We start from the raw sequence: 20,065 nt of genomic DNA, 5'->3' as shown, positions 1-20,065 counted from the left end.
TAACCGTATACTTTAGATTCAAACCAGGAGGCTTTTATGAATGAAAGGAGGATCTGTAAAATGATAATAATAATTTAAAATTTTAAAAAAATGTCAGAGAGCCAGGTACAGTGGCTCACACCTGTAATCCCAGCACTTTGGGAGGCCGAGGAAGGTGGATCATGAGGTCAGGAGTTTGAGACCAGCCTGGCCAATGTGGTGAAAACCCGTCTCTACTAAAGGTACAAAAAAATTAGCTGGGCCTGGTGGCAGGCACCTGTGATCCCAGCTGTTTGGAAGGCCGAGGCAGGAGAATCGCTCAAACCTGGGAGGCAGAGATTGCAGTGAGCTGAGACCACACCACTGCACTCCAGCCTGGGCAACAGAGCAAGACTCCATCTCAAAAAAAAAAAAAAAAAAAAAAAAACTCAGAGGAACAACAGGCATAGACTGGAACTGTCTTAGGCATATAGTTATCTGAACTGAAGCATGTGTCTGATCACATCCCTCTCCTGTTCAAAGACATTCCGTGACCCCCACTGACTTCAGTTCGACTGCCTGTGCTGGCCTTCCAGTCCTACCTTCCCAGCTCTGTTCTACTGCCCTCTCCTAGTTCATATAGAACTCCTCATTGGCCCTTGAACATGACTCATGCGATCCTACTACTGTGCTTGTGTTCATGCTCTTTCTTCCTTCAGGAACTCCTTGTCTCCAGCTCTGCCCCTCAAATCCTATTTTTATTTCCAGACCCAAACCACAAACTATCCTCCACGAAGCCTCCCCTCATCTTCTTTCTAAACCTCACATTTCTTCCTGTCACAATTTGCATTTCCTCCTTCCTCTATTATTTCTGTGCTTTGGTCTCTCAAAGATGCTGATTGGTGACTGCACACAGCTCCACTCCCAGCCAGCTCTTTGGCTGGGCAGCTGTTTACAATGTGGCCTGGCGTTAAAAGATGAGCTGGGCCAATCCGATTTCTTCTCCTGGGAATTTGAACTATGAAATACTGAGAGACTAGAGCAGTTAGCAGAGGTGATGTAGAGAGAGACTCAGAGAGGCCGGCTGGTCAAATGCAAGTCACAGTTATGAGAAATTATGAGGAAACCCAGGAAGCCCTCGGTGCTGCACGGGGGTCAGAGCAGTTATGAGCTGGAGCTTGGGAGGTTGCCCTGAGTGAGAATCCTTACTCTGCCATTTCCTGGCTTGAACCCGGAGCAGGTTGCCGAAACTCCTTGAGCCTCGGTGTTCTCATATGTAAAATGGGGGTAACGATATTAACTAACTGCACAGTGTTCTGAAGACAATTAACAGAAATAAGCATGGGAACCAATAGATCTGGTTCAGAACCTGTTAACAATTATTCTTCCTCCAATTACTCTAATAATAATTATTAATGTCATTGATAATAATGAAGAAAGAGATAAAGAAGAGAGAGACACTTTGGGGCCCGCTTCCACCTTACCAGGAGAGAGAAGTGGGTTCCCAGAGCTTCCTTGGTCCCTGTGTGCTTTCTGGGCCCAGTTCCAAAGACAAGCCACGTGCTTCAGCACAAAAAAGCCTTCGTTTTTTTCTTGTGATTACTCAAGTGAATCACTGTTTCTTGCAAACAGAAGGATCCCTGCCCAGACCCCTGTCTTCCTTGTGTCTGGACTTGAGCTCCTCAAAGTCCAGAACAATGGTCTGTCTACCTCAGTATCCTGACTGGGCGTTGAACACAGCTGATGCCCAACAGTTGGTGAATAAAAGAATGAATGAATGATGCTGGGCACTGTGGCCCACACCTGTAATCCTAGCAGTTTGAGAGGCCAAGGTGGGTGGATCACTTGAGGTCAGGAGTTCCAGACCAGCCTGGCCAATATGGTGAAACCCCATTTCTCCTAAAAAAAAAAAAGCTGGGCGTGGTGGCACATGTCTGTGATCCCAGCTACTTGGGAGGCAGAGGCAGAAGAATGGATTGAACCCAGGAGGCGGAGGTTGCAGTGAGCTGATATCATGCCAATGCACTCCAGCCTGGGCAACAGAGTGAGACTCTGAAAAGAAAGAGAAAAGAAGAAAGAAGGAAAGAAAGAAAGAAAGAAAGAAAGAAGAAAGGAAGGAAGGAAGGAAGGAATGAAGGAAGGAAGGAAGGAAGGAAGGAAGGAAAAAGAAAAGAAAAGAAAGGTTCCAAATCCTTTTGGGGAGAGCCTACAGAAAGGCTGTTTTTAGGAGACTCAGAAATCCACTGTGTAGATGGTTAGGGGAGTTCACAGCCCTGTCCCTCAACGCAGAACAAAAGGCAGGCCAGGACTGGAGCAGTCTGGACCACTTGCCTACATGCTGCTAGGCCTTGACTGCCCTGTGGCACCAGATAGGGGGCAGAAGGTGACAGAAAGGACAACTGAGGGAAGACACCTGCCCCTTCCCCTGCCCAGCCTCATCCCCTCCACTCCTTCTCCCAACTCCCAAACCCCAATTCCACTCACATCTTTTCAGACCCTTACCTTCACCATGTTTTCTTACCATTTCTTTGCTCATGCCATCCCTTCCTGCTCTGATGCCCTCCTCCACCCTCACCTCCCACGAAAACTCCTACCTATCTTTTCAAACCCAGCTCAGAACCAACCCCCTACTGGAATCTTCCCTTGGTCTCTCAGGCAGTTAAATGCTCTTGTCCTGTGCGTCCACAGCCTTTTTGGAGATTTTATGAGCCCTAGTTCATTGCTCCAATTACCAGTTTATTTGCCTGTCTTCCCCCCAAAAAAGTCTCAAGGACAGGAATTGTGTCTTATTCATCATCATGTCCTCAGTGCTTAATAAAGGACTTAGCTCACAGTAGGCTTTCACTAAATGTTTGTTGACTGACTATATGAATGTAAGACTAGATTAATTCACAGCTCTGGGATCCCTGGCACTTGCTGTTTTCTCTTCTTCTCTGGCTGTCTTGGGCACTTCTTGAAGCCTTTCACAGTACTGTGACTATTTCTCCCAATGGCACCACTATTCACCCCAGTCCTGAGAATGTCTGCTGTTCATAACACAGGACACTACAGGGCTATAGATCCAAAGCTTCTTGAAGCTAGAGATCTGGTAGTTAGGTCCTGAGCAAGGACCACAGGAGAATGAGGACACAGTGGGGTGGGTTGGCACCTTGATTGTCCTCACTGGCCATGTGGGGCCTGGTGAGTGGTTCCAGGCTCTTCCTCCCAGGCAGGCCTCTGACCAGGCTCCAGGCATGGCTGCCACTTGCCCGCCCTCCTACCTCCCCAGGCCCATGGCTGAGCGGCTGGCGGAGGCTGCACTGGGCCAGCCTGAGCAGAGCAGACAGCCTTGCGCAATTGCTGGCTCCAGGCCTCCCAGCCCAGCTTGTAGCTCCCCCCAGAGTGGCAGGATTGATTGGCTGCAGCCGGAATGGGCACCAGTCTCCCTGGCTTGGACAGAAACGGGGCCATCTGTTACACCTCTAGTTAAAAGTACATAAAGTTGAGCATTTGTGCGCTGACAATACCACCCCTGACACCCTCCACACGGCACAGCACTCCGGCTCCTTGGCAGGCTTGCGCCCCGTGACAGGCCGGCACAGCAACGCCTACACGCTGGCTCATTTGGCACTGCTGCAGGCACTACGGCTCCACCCTCCAGTGGCCTGCCCCAGCTGGGTCTAGCCTAAAAGCTCAGATTCCACCTGTATTAGAGAACAGAAGGGAGGATTGAAGGGTGTGAAGGTGTATATTGGTGGTAATGTCTGACCCAGCTCAGGGTGCCTGCTGGGCTACAGATAATGCCGGACTTCAGGCTGTGATTTGGAGAGACCCAAGACAGCTGCTCATGCCAGTCCTGGAGGGCAAGTCTCAGGTAGACCCAAGTTGGTCCTGTGCTTGAGTCAGGCCTTTGGTTTCCTGGACTAAGCCAATTAGAAAAATCCACTTTGCTTCCCAATAAGATCATGCACCTTGAGTTTGGAGTCCCCAAGGCATCCTGTTACAGCAGCTAATGGGACAGCCCTAGACAAGACGGGGTCCTGAACTTTGCCCTTGCTTCCTGAGTTCTAGGCTCTAGGATATGGATTCTGATTTCTGAACCCTATTTTTTGTTCTCTGGCTCTGGGCCTGGACATTCAAGGCATTCCACAAATGTCTTTTCCACTTGTGTTCCTCAGGGACTCTAGCCAGGCTAGGCTGCCTTTTCCCCAAAACGATTGTGGGCATTCCTGCCTCTGTCCCTTTGCTCTTGCTCCCCATCACTCCAACCTAGAATGGTCTATTTCTTTTTTGATGGAGTCTCACTCTATCACGTAGGCTGGAGCGCAGTGGTGCAGTCTCAGCTCACTGCAACCTCCGCCTCCAGGGTTCAAGTGATTCTCCTGCCTCAGCCTCCCAAGTATCTGGGATTACAGGCATGTGCCATCACATATGGCTAATTTTTGTATTTTTTAGAAGAGACGGGGTTTCACCATGTTGGCCAGACCAGTCTCAAACTCCTGGCCTTAAGTAAATCTTGGCCTCCCAAAGTGCTAGGATTATAGGTGAGTCACTGCACCCAGCTAGGATGGTAAATTTCTTCCCTTCAACCACTCAATCCTTCTCATATTTCAAGGACTAGCGGTAGTCTCAGCTCTGCCAGACAGGCTTCACTGGCTGCAGGGCCCTTCCCTGCTCTGATCTCCAGAGGCTTCCCTCACCATCTGAATGGTTTCTCATGAGGTTTGTCCAGTATGAGTCTTGAGATCCTTCTCCAAAGAACCTGGGCTGGGCCTTGTCTTATCCACAAACTAGCAAGGTCTAGGCACATGATATCAGGGGAGGCTCTAGACACGCCTAGTTGAACTCAGCTCAGCCATAGAAAGGGGGATGACTGCAGAGGTGGTTCTGGCTCCCCTAGTGGCTCTGTCAGTCACAGCCCAGAAAGCAAATGTCCAGGTAAGCCGAGCTTTTAGACATTGGTTTACTCATGTGTTTGTTTGATACACATTTATTGAACACCTTCTATTCTATGTGCCCAGGCCTCTGGTCAGCATGGAACAGGAGAGGGAATCATTTAAAAAAATGAGATTAGACACAGACTCTGCCCTCTAGGAGCTTATCCATTAGTATAAGACGGTAAGTCCACAAATACTAACAACAATGCATTGAACCAACCAAAATCAACAGAAGTGCTCTGTCTTATGCAACAATGGACTCTTGGAGCTGGAAAGGATGCCAAAGGTCAGAGACTCTGATAGCCCATCTTCAGCTAAAATACATTTATATACATTAAACGAAACAACATTGACTAAAGCTTTTGTTTGACACAAAGTGATGGTTAATGGTGACAATAATATGGTGATTATTATCCTTCTTAGCAGGCGCTGAGCCCTGCTTGCATACTCCATGTGTTGGGGGAAGCTCATTCCATTGTTTCCACTTTGATGCTTCAGAAAGTCATTCTCAAGGATGAGCTGAAATCAGCTTCCCTGTTCCCTCTCAGCAATTCACTGGCCTTGATCCTACCTTCCAGACCACACAGCAGAGCTGGGACTAGGGTAAGGCCAGTGAGATGCCCAAGACACAAATCCTAAAAGATCACACACAGTGCTGAGAGCAGATGCCCTCCTTAAATATGGCACCTCACCTGCCTCACCCTAGTCCTAGCCCTGCCACACAGTCTGTGCCTCCTCCTCAGCCAGCCTCAGGGGGGAACTGTCAGATTTCTCAAGTAACTTGTCTCCAAAGGAGCTCTGACCAGTAGTCTATAGGATGTGGGTTGACCTGGTGCAGCCCCCACTCCCAAGGATGGAGAGATGGGGACGGGACGGAGGAAGACTGAGATTTCTGGGAGGGTATGAATTCTAGCCAGGGAGACCCACCTGCCCACTTCAAGCCTCTCCTGCACAATTCCTTCTGCCTGGCTTGGCCTGGTTACTGCCAGCTCCCTCTCTCCTACAGCACTGGTACAAGCAGCCTAAGTAAGATTGTTGTGTCCAGATCTGAGCTCTATAAGAAGCCAGGTAGTAGGCTTGAAGGACATTGAGCAGTGGGCCTGGATATAGAAAGTCATGAGGCTGTTTCTCCTTCCCATGGTCATCTCCAGGTAGGGGTGTGTGTGTTTGTGTGTGTGTGTGCGCGTGCGCGCATGCAGAGGGCAGAATGTAAGGTTTACAGAAAAACTCTGGAGAAGGGGGGCTGGGAGGGGCATGGAGTCTGGTGACCTGCTATACTACATCCTAGTTTGGGCATCTCAAACAAGCCACGTGATCTTTGTGAGCCTGTTTGCTAGCTGTAAAACGAATTAAAAAGACTGTTTTCCTCTGGGCATGGTGGCTCAACACCTGTAATCCCAGCACTTTGGGAGGCCAAGGTGGGCGGTTCATTTGTGGTCAGGAGTTCGAGACCAGCCTGGCCAACATGGTGAAACCCCATCTCTACTAAAAAATAGAAAAATTAGCCAGGCATGCTCGTGTGCACCTGTAATCCCAGCTACCCAGGAGGCTGAGGCAGGAGAATCGCTGGAACCTGGGAACTCAGGAGGCAGAGGCTGCAGTGAGCCAAGATTGCAAGATCGCCCCACTGCACTCCAGTGTGGGCGACAGAGCAAGACTCTGTCTCAAAAAAAGCAACACAAAACAAACACTATTTTCCTACCTAGAGGGAGGATTATGTGAGGACCAACAGGCCGAGATCAATCCTGACTAGGATCAGCTGTTTTTGTGGGCGGGGGTGAGGCCCAGGCATGCCGAGACCTCCTGAGCTCTGCCCACATTAGAGTTGCACCCTGCCTGCTCTCCTGGGGTCCAGCTTGATCTCTGTTGCCTGAAGCCACCTCTGTTTCTCTCTGGCCCTCATTGATCCTGACCTTACAAATTCTCCATTTTTTCTTTCCTGTTTAAAAAATCCTGTCAACCCTCAAGACGTCTTTGGCCTCTCAAAAGCCCTGAGAGGGAGACAGTGATGGAATTCTTCCCATTTTCATAGATGCAAACCAAGGCCCACAGTAGGTTCGAAAACCAGCCAGGCTGGCAGCGGGGAGGAAGGATGGTGCTTGAATTCGGCTCTTCCGAGCCCCTCCTCACAGGCTGGAGGCCGAGGGCTCACAGACAGACGCGGTAGAATGGGCACGGGGGCTTCCACGAGCAGGCCAGAAGGCCACCCGGAGCGCGGGACCCGCGCTGGGAGCTCGACGGCCAGTGCCTGCGCTTCCCGCGACCCACCGGCAGCAGGCGCTGTGGCAACGGCGCCCTCCGTCCAGGAGCATTAAGTTAAGAATAGCTCACACTAATATCCCTGGCTGTGTGGAAACAGCGTTTTATTAAATGCTTCACACAGATTTGGTATAATAAAGATGAATATATTATATCCTTTGCCTCCCCCAGAGTGAGACAATAATAAGGGAGGAGGAAAAAAACAATAAAGTGAAACATAAATACAACGTAATGGGACTTGTGGCGAGGGACCCGTGGCCTGTCTTCGCCACCACGTGCGACCCCACGGCTGTGACTGGGGACTGGGTCACTGGGAGCCAGACTCCAGCCCCTCCTTGACCAACCAGAGGGTCCCAGGCCCTGGCTACCACTCTGCTGCCCTGCAGCCAGCCCCCCACGCTCTGCAGCTAGGAAGACCCGACCTCACAGAGAGGCCCCTGGAGAGGGAGAGAGCGGGGACTGGCTAGGGCTGCCGTCGGTCCCGGGCCGGGGGCGGGGGGGTTTGCCCTCCTCCCCAAGTCCCTTCTCCCCCTGGGTCCAGGATTGCGGCTGGATACTGGGCCCCGGGCCCCATAGGACAGACTCTTGAGGAAAAACAGATCCAAGGTCGATGGCTGCTGCTCCCTTGGCTGCCCATGCCTCATCGCCCCAGGGGGTCTCCCGTAGCTTGCAGGAAGTTCCTCCTTGGGTCTTACTTCTGTCCTTCTCCGGGCACTGCCAAAATCGTTTACCTGAAAATAAGAATTCCAAAGCTTTCGTAGGACAGAAAGAAAGGAACACCTGGAGATTCGGCCCAACTCCTCTCGGCTTAGGTTACTCCAGGCCCTGCGAGGGCCCGATTCACCAGTCCAATGTCATACCGTGTGGCTTAAACACTAGAGCCGCTCCAAACGCGATCTGCGTTCAAATCCCACCTTTGGTGCTGGCCAGGGCATCGCGACCTTAACCTCAGTTTCTTCTTTGGCAAAATGGAGACATGGTGAGGATTGGAGGGAAGGGTTCTAATGCCTGGCACCCCATCGGCTGTAAAAAAGAAAAATAAAAAGCAGCTATCAGCTGCTCCCAAAATATTCGTTAAAACAAATGGCCATTTCAGATCTAGAATTCTCGAGAACCTCACTTCCTCCTTAGGCTTCAACACAGGCGACTCCCTTTCTCAAACGAATGAAAAGGTTTAGTCTCCCAACACCTTCTCTAAATCTCCTGCCCTTTACCACCGTCAAGGCTTAGAGAAGTGGAAAGACTTACCCCGGATCACACAGCCAGCCGGTGGCAGAGCCATCTGAGGCCGGGGAATCGCCAGTCCCCCTCACCTGTCTCTGTGAAGACACCCGAGCTGCCCTGCTGCCGCCTCCCAGAAGCCCCTCGAGACTCAGAGTCCGGGCTAAGGCCACGAGGGTGGCAGAGTTAGTCCAGGCCTCCCTAAGGGACAGGGCTGCGGTGGGTGGCACCTCACCAAAAGAAAAGAATGAGAAATACATAGAGGCGGAGGGAAGCGGAAAGGAGAAACAGGAGGAGGAGGAGGAAGATGGGTAGTGGGGAGGGCTGGTGGCCTCCATTGAGGCTTGGGATCTGGCTTTGCGGAATCCCTGTGAAGATACCTTTCCGGGCCTGGTGAGTGCGGGCCCCGCAGGGCTAGCGGAGCCAGGGCAGAGGTCTTGGCCCGAGGCTCAACGCAGAGGTGTAGGGAGGCTGCGTGGGGACAGGAGGGGCTGCGAAGGAAGGGAGTCGACCTAATTAATGGAAGTGAAGGGGCTGGGGAGGAACTGGAGGGATTGAGCGTTGGTGGGTGTGAGATGCAATCCCTCAGGATCGGGAACTCAGGGATTGTGGGAATTAGGAACAACCAAAGGGGCTGGGTTCCGCTCAAACGAAATTAGGCTTCAGGCGCTACGGACTGTACCTAGAGGGCGGCGAGGAGATAGGGGAGTCTGGCGTGGCGAGAATTGCATCCACAGGCCCAAGACAAACGGGGAGAGGCTCAAGTACATGGGAGCTCAGAGAGGGCGGAGGGCCCTGCAGCTTCCCTGGGTCTCACTTCAGGGCAAGGAAAATCCTGGCCAGGATGAGACAGCTCCGAGGGATCCCAGCTCTGAGCTCAGATCCGAGCCTGGCGTCTTCACTGCTTGGAGCCAAGCCGCCCACCTTCCCTGGGCGGCTAGGCACTGCAGATGCTGGGTTTTCGCTGGGTTTTCCGCAGGTCAGACGTCCGCATCCTTTATTCTGACTCCGTCTCACCGCCTGTCTTCTCTTGCCCGAGATCTTGGGACACAGGAGCAGCTTAGCTGGGGTAGACTGCCCAGCAGGCGGCCCCCTGACCCACGGGGACCCGAGGGAGTTGGGAACGGGGAGGCTCTCCCACTCGACCTGGGTAGAATCCAGGATGCTGTTGGGCAGGGGCTCTTCTACACGACTCCCTCTTCAAGGGCCTTGAAGAGTGGCCTACTCTCGTCCGCGGGGTATGGGACGCCGCGCAGCGGCGGCACTAATGCAACGGGCCCCCGTGCGGTGCGACTGCTGAATTATTCACGTGCAGTTTATTTATTATGAGAAGCCTGACTCAGGCCTTTCCTATGTCCGTTTACCGGGTGGGCGGCTCCTTGGTCTCCTCGTCTGTCCCAACTCGACCTTCTGCCTTTCCACCTGGCCTATGCCGGGCGCCCCGCCGCAGCAGTGAGACAGACCTCTGTGAAAGGGAGGGAGCTGACTACCACTCACGGTTTTTGCTTGGACTATGAGGTTTCTGGGCAGTCTGGGTTAGTAAGATAGAGGGTCAGTTCTTTGAGTTTCTGGGGATGGCAAGGAGAAGGAAACCCCAATTGTAGGCTCAGGAAAGTAGCCTCTCTCATCCCATTCCTGCCCCTTACCCCATAAATAAATAAATAGCCATCCCTGGAGCCCAGCAGCCCCCGGCTCCAGGCTGCAGACCCGCCGTGGGGGAAAACAAGGGACTGAGGGTTTCACCCTTACCCAGCAGCGCACCGCCAGGACAACAGAGGGAGGAGATACCGGGGACTCTGGATCCTCTCTTAGGGTGGCATCTTTGGCCTTGTGCTTGGTAGTTCCTTTTGCCTCCAGGGTGGTCCCTCCTTCTGCACCTTTTCACATGCTCCTGGTTTTACAAAGTTCAACTCAAATGCCTCCTCCATTGGGAACAGAACCAGATTCTTCCCCACCCCAGCCCCTTACACTTACTTAGGTTCCTTTATCCTCTTCATAGACCTCTGGGCTACTGGGGTGGTGGCTGGGTGTCTGTTTCCTGCCATCCTGCCTGCCCTTCACTTCCCATCTTCTGTCCATTCTTCCTCTCTGCTCCTGGACTCAACGAATGATGGGGGATCAATCCTATTTTCTTTTTCTTTTTTTTTTTTTTTTGAGACAGAGTCTTGCTCTGTCACCCAGGCTAGAGTGTAGTGGTGCGATGTTGACTCACTGCAACCTTCAACTCCTGGGTTCAAGTGATTCTCCTGCCTCAACCTCTGAGTAGCTGGGAGTACAGGTGCGCACCATAACACCCAGCTAATTTTTGTATTTTTAGTAGAGATGGGGTTTCGCCATGTTGGCCAGGCTATTCTCGAGCTGCCGACCTCAAGTGATCCATTCACCTCGGCCTCCCAAAGTATTGGGATTACAGGGTCAGCCACTGTGCCTGGCCTCAATCCTATTAAAAAAAAAAAAATCCAGCGTGGGCAACATTGCAAAACCCCATCTCTACAAAAAACACAAAAACTAGCCATTCATGGTGGCCCACGCCTGTAATCTCAGCTACTTGGGAGGCTAAAGTGGGAGGATCACTTGAGCCCAGGAGGCCGAGGCTGCAGTGAGCCCAGATTGTGCCACTGCATGCTCCATCCTGGGTGACATAGTGAGACTCATCTCAAACACAAAAAAAGTGAATGAAGTTCATTACTAAGTGAGACCACACCATTGCAGCTGGGTCCACGACCCAGGGAACGCACTCCATAGCCAAAAAGCATTAGAGAATGTCTCTGGGCCCCTCTGTGTGTACTGGTGTGAGCAGCAGGAGTGCAAAACACATCTGTAGGCAGCTGGCAAAACCAACGCACCTACCCTTCCCTTTTACCCCTTGTCCTCTCTCTGAGACACAGGCTAAGTTCCATGTCTGGCTCTCTTTTTGTCCCTTGATTATTTACTCAACAAATGCTTGGAGACCTTGGTGTAGGCTGGGCTGGCATGGGGGCATGGAGAGGTGATTCAGGTTCTTCCTTCCCAAGTTCACAACAGATGGAGAGAGAGAGGCAGGACAGACAGACAAAGCAGCACATTCCTGGCAATGTGACAATGACACCCAGGGGAATGTGCTAAGGGGCACAGAGGAGCTGAACCAGGCAGAGGAGGTTTCCCCCAGGAGATGAGTTGGGCATTAGAGACAAAGTAGGAGGGCCAGGAAAGGAAGGGACACAAACCATCCCAACCCCTGGATGAGGGGAGCAAAAGCTTGGAACCAAAAGAGAAGGCTGTTCCAGAGGCTGCAGAGTATGGGTGCCCAGGACTTGAGCGTCGCTGGAAACTTGTCTCTTCTCCCCCCTGCCTATCTCTGTCACTCAGTGGTCTGTCTATGCCCCCCAACACTTCCAGAGGAGAAGCACTCCCCTCTCCTTCCATGCAGGACTGCAGTGCCTGGAGGAGGCTGGCCCCTGTGGTATGGCCACCAGGTCACAGTGCCTTAAAGGAATTCAGCTCGCAAAAGAAGTAGGGAAGGGGAGAGTCAGGGAGGGAACCAAAGGAGTGTCCTGCCCTCAGACCTTGCCTCAACCTCTTCTTGCTAGCTGAGGCCCTAAGAGCTGGGCGTGGCCAGAGAAAGCAGCGCAGGTCCAAGAGCAGGCTTGGAGCCCAGGCTGAATTTTGAAGCAGCTGCCTCCCTGCTCTCCACGCCTGGGAGGAGGCCACTTCCCTCCCCCTTCCCCAGTGGCCTGATTCCTGCCTTTACCTTTTCTGGATCTCCACCCGCTTGAGAGTCCTAGGTGTTATGTAATATTGCTCCCAGAAAAATGTGACCCTCTGGGTGCACATACACAATTTCTGGGGTTTACAGAGCCCCTGAAGCCCATTCAAAGAGTCCTTGGGGGACCTCTGGTTAAGAAACCCCTGGTTCAGGGATTCAGGGAACAGACTTGAATCAGAAGAAGAAACAGTGTTCGAGTCCTGATTACTCAAAACAGGCTGTGCAACTCTGGATGGGTTACTTAACTTCTCTGGGCCTCATTTTCCTATCACATAAAACTGGGGTAAGAGCAGTAGCTACCTAGAAGGATCGTGTGTAATAAATGAAATGAATAAACTCTTAGCCTGGAGCCAGGCACAAGGTAAGGGCTTATGGTATTTATTGTCATGGTTATTGTTGCTGTTACTGCAGACAGTGGCCCAGGGCAAAATGTAAAAACCAAGCGGGCAGTCCTGGCTCAGCCTGGGTGGCAGGAGGCTGTCTATCATAGTCCACTTCTCTAGCAGAAGAAACGCTCAGAATTCAGCGTAGCAGGTCATCATGGGACAAAAACAACAATAACAACAACAACAGCAAAGGATCCGCACTGCTGGTCAAGTTAACTTGTTTCAGGCGATGTCAGACGCTTTTCTCTAAAGGAACTCTGGCCTGAGAGGCAACGCTGGTGCTTACACAAATAATCTGGAAATGAATGGGGCTACCAAAACAATCCAGATTGAATCCAATGGAGCCTTTGGGGGTTTAAGTGAATTATTCTCCTGTGTTAAGGATTAACTTGTTTTGTTTGGGTCTGCAGGGTCCCCTTATTGTGGCAATTCATGAAATGTTCTTTCGCTCCTCTTTGTCTGGAATATTCCCTAAACTGAGGGCAAGCAGATTTTTGGCAGAATCATCTCTTCCCTATCCACTGAGATAGAATAAACCTGGACCCTGGCTGTTTAAGCAGCAAACAGGAATTCAGGATCCGGGTAGCATGTAGATTAGGCTCTGAAGACAGGTATTTCCTCTGTGGAGGAAAATAGCAGCTGCTTTCAGCTCCAGGTGAGAGGATGCTGGCCCAGCTGACTGGGGGTGGGGAGACCCCCAGAGTGTCTGCGTTGCCCCAGCACAGGGGCTGAGAGGGGATCGGGTGGAAAGATCAAAGCCTGGACTGTCAGGGCAGGCTCTCCCCCACCGACCCCGTGCTTCCCATTTCTGGAATCCTTTTAATTTCTAAACTCCTCTGAGGGGCCAAAACCATCCCCCTCCACATTGCACAATCATGTATACCCCATTTGCTCTATGGGAAGTCATTCAACCAATATTCAGCAAAAGCCCCGGTGTCTTCCAGGACTTCGAAGGTCCGAGATGAACCGGAGTACCCAGATGAAGGTTCCTGCCCTCCGCTCTGGCAGGGGAGGCAGGTAGGGGTCAGTACACAAACCCAAAATATACATCATTGCTCTGCAAGAGGGGTACAAGAGGCAAGCGGATTGGGCTCCCAGGAGTCCAGAAGATTCCAGCCCCACCCCTATGGGGTTTTCCAGCAGTGGAGGTAGGGGTGGGACCACTGGGCTGGGAAAAGGTTGGCGGGGCAGTTGGGCCCGTTTCCAAAGGTGGCCTGGATGAGGGGATCTGGGTGAATCAAACTAAAACAACAAAAGGCAGGTGGTACCACAGGCTTCCCCACATCCCGCACCTCATACCTCACCCCACACCCCCAGCCATATGGTGTGCCCAAGTGTGTTTAGCCAAGAGGCCAACCAATTAGGCCAAAAGAGCCAAGCCATAGGATTGGTCAGCAGGTACAGGCCAGCCAGGGAAGATTTGGTGACAGTGGTGGAAATAAGTTAGCAGATGATTGTGAAATGTCCTGTTCCTTTGACATGGTGTGGCTGAAGACTAAAGGTCTCAATACCAGCCAGCAGGATAAGATATGAAGAACAAGCCACGCAGAGGGACCTCTCTGCTCCCCAGTTCACATTCCTCCCCTTCCTGTCAGCTTCTCAGTAACCCTGAACTCTGCTGGTCTTGACGGTCTGGGAGATGGGCAACAGCAGGGGCTTGGCTTGTCGTTAAAGTCCCATCCTGTGGGCTAGTACCAGATGCAATGCAGAGACTGAAGAGGACAGAAAGAGTGTGGAAGTATGGGAGGGACTCTCTCCCTCCCCCTTCTCTCTCTCTCTCTTTCTCTCGATTGGGATCCAAAGGTCCTGGCTCCTGGATCTAAAGGGGTCTCCCTGACTCCCTGCTAGCACTGGGGGTGTCACTTGCCTGAGGCTCTGGGTCAGGGGTTTGGGATTATGGCAGGAAAAGACTGAGGTGGGATCCTGAGAGTAGGAAGTGAGTGGAGACAGACCCCTCTTGGCCCCAGAGCTTCCAAGCCACCCAGGTTCAGCTCCCTGGCGCCCTCTCCCTCTGGTCCTTCTCTGACTGCCAGTCTCCAGGCTCTGACTCTGCGTTTGCTAGGTCAGCATCACCTAGTGGCTCCCAGGGCAGCAGGGAAGCAGTAGACAGGTCTGCCCTGGGGTGGGTCTGCAGCTTTGAGGGAACTGTGATGCCCATTCTCACCAGTCCTGCCTCTGAGGACTTGTCATCTCCCCACTCGCTTACCCCAACCCTGAAAAATGCAGGACAAAGATGAGTTCCAGGGTAGGGAGTTCTTCTCAACACTCACAGCACTGGGGCACCAAACAGGAACCCTTTCTCCCGACACTGTCCCTTTTACTCCAGAGAGCTGCCAGCCATGATTCCAAATAAACAAGTGAATGCCAGATCATGAAACCTATCTCTGCTCTGCAGAGGCATCCAGAGAGAGAACCTGCTTCCTGCCCCACAGCCCAGCTTGGCTCACTCCCTCTCTGGGGTTAGAGATGAGGGGTGACAGGGCAAGAAATCCTAGTCTTCCTATCCCAACCCCTGTCCTGGGCCACAAGTTCTCACATTGGTCTCTCTGGGCTTTTTTCTGGTCCAAGCGGTGCTGCCCAACCCACAGCCCACCCACTCAGGAGTTTACAAACAAAGCCAGGGCCAGGGCTGTGTGGGGAGCTGTGCTTATGGGAGGGAACAGCTTTTCCTCCCTGGACTCCAACCCCCTTTAGGTCCTCCCCTCCTTTCTCCAAGGGCAGAAGTGGAAAATTAGTAAGGAGACCAGTGGCCCCACATAAACCCAATGGGGTAGCAAGAGAGGAGGGCCTGAGGGCACAGCCCTGCTGGAGTGCCTCAGGGAAATGAAAGAAATAGCTGAGTTCAAACCACCTATATACCCACGGGTTCACATGCATTTACACAAATATACACATGGAGAACCACACACAAACACATTCAAAAACACAAACACCATCAAGTAACAATGTACACAACACACTCTCCCGATATTCACAGATCCCAGGCCCAAAGGTCCCTAGTCCCAGCCTAACTGGAAGCCCAGCCTCCCTGCGAGTTCCTGAGAGCAAAGCCCCAGCCACGGCCTGGCCCCCGCCCCGCATCCGGAACAGCTGGAGTCGGCCTGGCGGTACACTCTAGCCGGGCACTGGGCTAGGCGGGGCCGGCAGCAGGGCCCCGGTCGGGGCCCGGGCGGAGCGCAGCGGGGAGGCACCGAGCCGGCCCCGTTAGCTCCGGCACCTGGCCCGGCTACCCGTCAGACGCCTATCATCAGGCCCCAGCCAGCCTGGGGAGCGGATGCCGGAGGAAAGTGTGCAAGATTGCCAGAGGAGGTAGGGCGGCCGCTTCGGGAATCAGGCCGGGGGAGAGGCTCCCAGAGCCACCAACAATTCTCTTCTCCGCCTCTCCGAGTGGAGAAGGCTGAGCTGCCCAACTAGCCCCCTCCCCCAACCCCTAGGGTCCTCCACCCCCTTCCCGCGTCGCCCACCCAGGGCTGCCGAGCCGACTCTGACCTCCTGAGGGCCAGCCCAAGAGGGCTTCAAATTCCCTCTCCCCAGGCGCCTCGCCCAGGCAGTGGGGTGAGGGGCAACAGGGTCACGGGTAGAGGTGTTGGGCTCTTGATCTCAGCTCCGCAAAGTCCACGCTAGGCGGCAGCGGGGCCCACCCCGGCTCCTGGTCTTACCTGGCCCGCGCGGCGGCCGCGTCCCTCCCAGGCTGGGGTTCCCGCCACCCTTTCGGGCTTCATATCCCGGGTCGGAGAGACCGAGACCTCCGGGCGGGTGCTGTTTTTGCAGCCAAGCCGGTGGGAGGCGGGTGCGCCAGGAGCGCGGCTCGCAGTTTGGGGTGGGGGCGGTGGCTTTTCCGTCGCCAGAGGTTCGAGTGCAATAAAGGGTCTGCTAATGTAATTTACAAACAGCTCGGGCCGAGCGCGGCGCGGAGCCCGGACTGACAGGCGCATTAGGCAGGCTAATTCCAGCCGGCTCCTCCTACCCCCGGCCCGCTAATTAATGAGCTTCCCAACTTAGAGCCGCCTGCATTGGACAGGCAGAGAGTGAAAGAGAGGGCGAGGGAGAGGGAGAGAAGGAGAGAGACGGGGGGAGCAGAGAAGAGAGAGGGAGGGAGGGAGGGAGAGAGAACAGGAGAGAACAGAGAGAAAGAAGAGAGGAGAAAAGGAGAAAGGAGAGAGAAAGAGAGAGTAGTGCCGCTGCAGATAATTGATTACACCTCGATCAAGGCTAACTTGTTAGCAATAGTCAATTGCCCCGTCTCTCCGCCTCCCTCGCAGTCCGGGATCGGCGCCCTCGCCTCGGCTCTTCCAACTGCGGCCGCCAGGACCCGGGGCCAGGAGCCACTGCCGAGCCACCTGACACCTTTAAATAGCACCGGGGCTGGCGAAACTGGAGCCCCGCGCAGCGCGCCCCGGCTCCGGCCCCGGATTGCTGGAAGCCCGGGCAGCGGCGGCGCCCGCGTCAGCACCCTCCTCCCGGGGCCCTGCGCTGTTCTGCCCGCCTCAGCCGCCGCGCTAATCGGCCCCGCACCCGGCCCGCGTCCTGCCCAGTGCGGCCTCCTTCCCACCAGCCGCCTCCCGCCCGCGCCGTCCGGCGCCCGAGCTGCCCGAGGGCTGGGTTCCCCCGGCCCGAGCCGCCCAGGCCGGGCCCCCGAACGAGGCCGAGATGACTTCCAAGGAAGACGGCAAGGCGGCGCCGGGGGAGGAGCGGCGGCGCAGCCCGCTGGACCACCTGCCTCCGCCCGCCAACTCCAACAAACCACTGACGCCGTTCAGCATCGAGGACATCCTCAACAAGCCGTCTGTGAGGAGAAGTTACTCGCTGTGCGGGGCGGCGCACCTGCTGGCCGCCGCGGACAAGCACGCGCCGGGCGGCTTGCCCCTGGCGGGCCGCGCGCTGCTCTCGCAGACCTCGCCGCTGTGCGCGCTGGAGGAGCTCGCCAGTAAGACGTTTAAGGGGCTGGAGGTCAGCGTTCTGCAGGCAGCCGAAGGTAGGCGCAGCTGCTGGGTTCTCTTGCACCCAGCGCCTCGTGCCCTGTGCCCTGAGCGCTTCGTGCCCTATGCCTCTGCTTGCCTCTGCCCGCTCCGGCCGCCAGGGCCTTCTAGGCTGAGCAGCTTATGGGAGTGAAGATAGGTGGGACAGAACACAGTCCTTATTTCCTAGGGGCCTCTGGGTAGGCCAGAGTTGGGGGGTGGCCGGAGAGGGGCCAACCTCTCTCCGTAGTCTGCGTGCTTTCCGGGCTCCCTTGCGTTCCATGTGTCCTGGGAGCTCTTAGCCCAGCTATTCGGCGTGGGGAATCGAGTCTTTTGCTGGGACCTTCTGGGTAGGGCAGGGTTTAAATGATTGGGAAGGGTTGGAGAATCAACATTCACATCGCAATTAGGGTGCCCCGTCTGGCTTTCTCATACTCTCAGAGACTTTGGATCTTTCCAACCAACTCTTAGGTAGTGGGCAGAGACCAAAACAATTTTTTCTAGGGACTTCTGGGAGACCAAAGACAGGAGGAGGTTTGCGGTAGCCAAGGCTTGCCCTGCTCCTTGAGGCTGAATTAAATCTGAGAAGGGAACATTGGTAGACTGCAGGCCAGACAGGCCTGGGTGGGATACAGAGTTATAGGGGGAAGAGCCAGGGTGGGGCTTCCTCTCTCCCAACGCGAGCCTACACTGTCCTTTCCTCCCAGGCCGTGACGGGATGACCATCTTTGGGCAGCGGCAGACCCCTAAGAAGCGGCGAAAGTCGCGCACGGCCTTCACCAACCACCAGATCTATGAATTGGAAAAACGCTTTCTATACCAGAAGTACCTGTCCCCCGCCGATCGCGACCAAATCGCGCAACAGCTGGGCCTCACCAACGCGCAAGTTATCACCTGGTTCCAGAATCGGCGCGCTAAGCTCAAGCGGGACCTGGAGGAGATGAAGGCCGATGTAGAGTCCGCCAAGAAACTGGGCCCCAGCGGGCAGATGGACATCGTGGCGCTGGCCGAACTCGAGCAGAACTCGGAGGCCACAGCCGGCGGTGGCGGCGGCTGCGGCAGGGCCAAGTCCAGGCCGGGCTCTCCGGTCCTTCCCCAAGGCGCCCCGCAGGCCCCGGGCGCTGGCCCCCTGCAGCTCTCGCCTGCCTCTCCACTCACGGACCAGCCAGCCAGCAGCCAGGACTGCTCGGAGGACGAGGAAGACGAAGAGATCGACGTGGACGATTGAGCGGCACTCCAGGTCTTCTGCTGCCCTGGGTTCCTAGCGCCCGCAAGCCCACCACCTCCCGGACCGGACCGCCGAGGGGAGCTGGGACCTCCTCTGCCAACTCCCACCTCCTCCCCTGTCCCCGGCCCCGGACTCGGCTCCTGGCAGCCGCCTCTTCCCTCACGAAGCAATAAACCCGGGCTGGCCGGCCGGGCCGGCTGCAGCCAGCGGCCTCAGCCGCCCCGGAAGCACTCGCCGTGCAATTCTGTATGGCTTCTGTATAAATATTTAAACCTATATATCGGGTTCTTCCCACCGCAGCCTGATTTTTTCTTTCTTTTATTTTTATTTTTTTAAATCTCGGAGATTTCGATGTTTTCAAAGCTCTCGGGCTGCCGGGATTGCTGAGGGCGAGGCAGAACCCAGGGCTGCGAACACTGACCCTGCGGTCTAGAGGACAGGCAGCTCCGGCTGTTTTGATTTTTCTCTGCATGTGGCGAATGCACCGGCCCGCTCCCTCTTCGCCTCCCTGGGCCTATTGCAGTTGACTTCTATTTCCTCCTGCCTTTTTTCCTTGAGTGGGAAGGGGATGAGGGGGGCAGCCGGGTCCTGACTTGCAAGTTTCAAAATCAATCTTTCCTCCCCACCCTCTGAGAGAGAAGTCTGTTTTCAATGCCATTTCTGCCTCCTAATGCCCACTAATGCTATTTTTAAGATTCTTCCCTCCCTCTGCATTTCCTCGGACTGACTGTTGGAGTCCGGCTCTTAGGGACAATGCAGGGGAAAATCCAACCAACCAACCATCGAAAACAGAATCCAAAGCCCTATAATTATTTTGTACTCTTTTTAGAATTTTTTTGCATGTGACAGAGACAGAGAGGAGGCCAACCCAAGCCCTCACCCCACCTCCTCCGTAGCTCCGGGTCTCTCTTGATAACTTGAACACCCCACTTCTAGCTCGACTTGGCCCGAGGGGGGTGGCCGGATGAGGGTGGGTTGCGAGTGCCCCTTCCCTGCTCCTCCCTTGCCCTCTCCTCCCCAGAATGTACCCAAGGCCTCTTTCTCCAATAAATAAAGTCTTTGCCATTTTACTAGAACCGGCGGCGACCGTGTTTGAGTGAGTGGGCCCGTTTCCGAGAAGCAGCGGCAGGCTGGGCTTCTTGCGGCTGCTTCTTGCCGGTCGCCCCAGCCTTGGAGGTTTGGGGGGATTTTCAGGGCAGGCTTTAGAGTGAGGGGAGAGGGGGAAGCATCAGGAGGAGGCGCTTCTGCCCTTAAACCCGAGGCAGCTACTAAATCGGGAGAGATGCGGGCTTCGCCAGGTCGGGGTAAAAAGCAAGCCGTGAAATGCTGGGAGAAAATGCCTGTGTGTGTGGCACACGACAGTACATTAATTTGCGTTGAACAAAGGGTTAGAG

The 20,065-nt window shown here is 54.4% G+C and overlaps 1 protein-coding gene, 1 long non-coding RNA gene and 1 pseudogene across 3 annotated transcripts; 1 reads left to right on the top strand and 2 right to left on the bottom strand.

Annotated features, from left to right (window-relative positions):
- Positions 1-7,220: 7,220 nt before the first annotated feature.
- On the bottom strand, positions 7,221-16,365 carry LOC100413606 (uncharacterized; annotated as a pseudogene). The gene is made up of 3 exons (XR_004731536.3): positions 16,145-16,365; positions 13,534-13,713; positions 7,221-8,156 (listed from the first exon to the last, which is right to left on the bottom strand). The product of XR_004731536.3 is annotated as an uncharacterized LOC100413606 (transcript).
- Positions 8,276-10,463, bottom strand: LOC144578731 (uncharacterized). Its single transcript, XR_013525089.1, has 4 exons — positions 10,329-10,463; positions 10,104-10,245; positions 9,719-9,819; positions 8,276-9,395 (listed from the first exon to the last, which is right to left on the bottom strand). It is a non-coding gene; the product is annotated as an uncharacterized LOC144578731 (long non-coding RNA).
- LBX1 (ladybird homeobox 1) lies at positions 15,595-19,742 on the top strand. The gene is made up of 3 exons (XM_002756537.6): positions 15,595-15,794; positions 16,748-17,460; positions 18,151-19,742. The coding sequence occupies exons 2-3, from the start codon at positions 17,136-17,138 to the stop codon at positions 18,669-18,671; spliced, it is 846 nt and encodes a 281-aa protein (XP_002756583.1). The 5' UTR covers positions 15,595-15,794; positions 16,748-17,135; the 3' UTR covers positions 18,672-19,742.
- Positions 19,743-20,065: the final 323 nt, after the last annotated feature.

The sequence above is a fragment of the Callithrix jacchus genome, chromosome 12, assembly GCF_049354715.1.
Source record: "Callithrix jacchus isolate 240 chromosome 12, calJac240_pri, whole genome shotgun sequence".
Lineage (NCBI taxonomy): Eukaryota > Metazoa > Chordata > Mammalia > Primates > Cebidae > Callithrix > Callithrix jacchus.
Note: the sequence above shows the minus strand (reverse complement) of the source record. Positions and strands in the feature narration are given on the sequence as shown.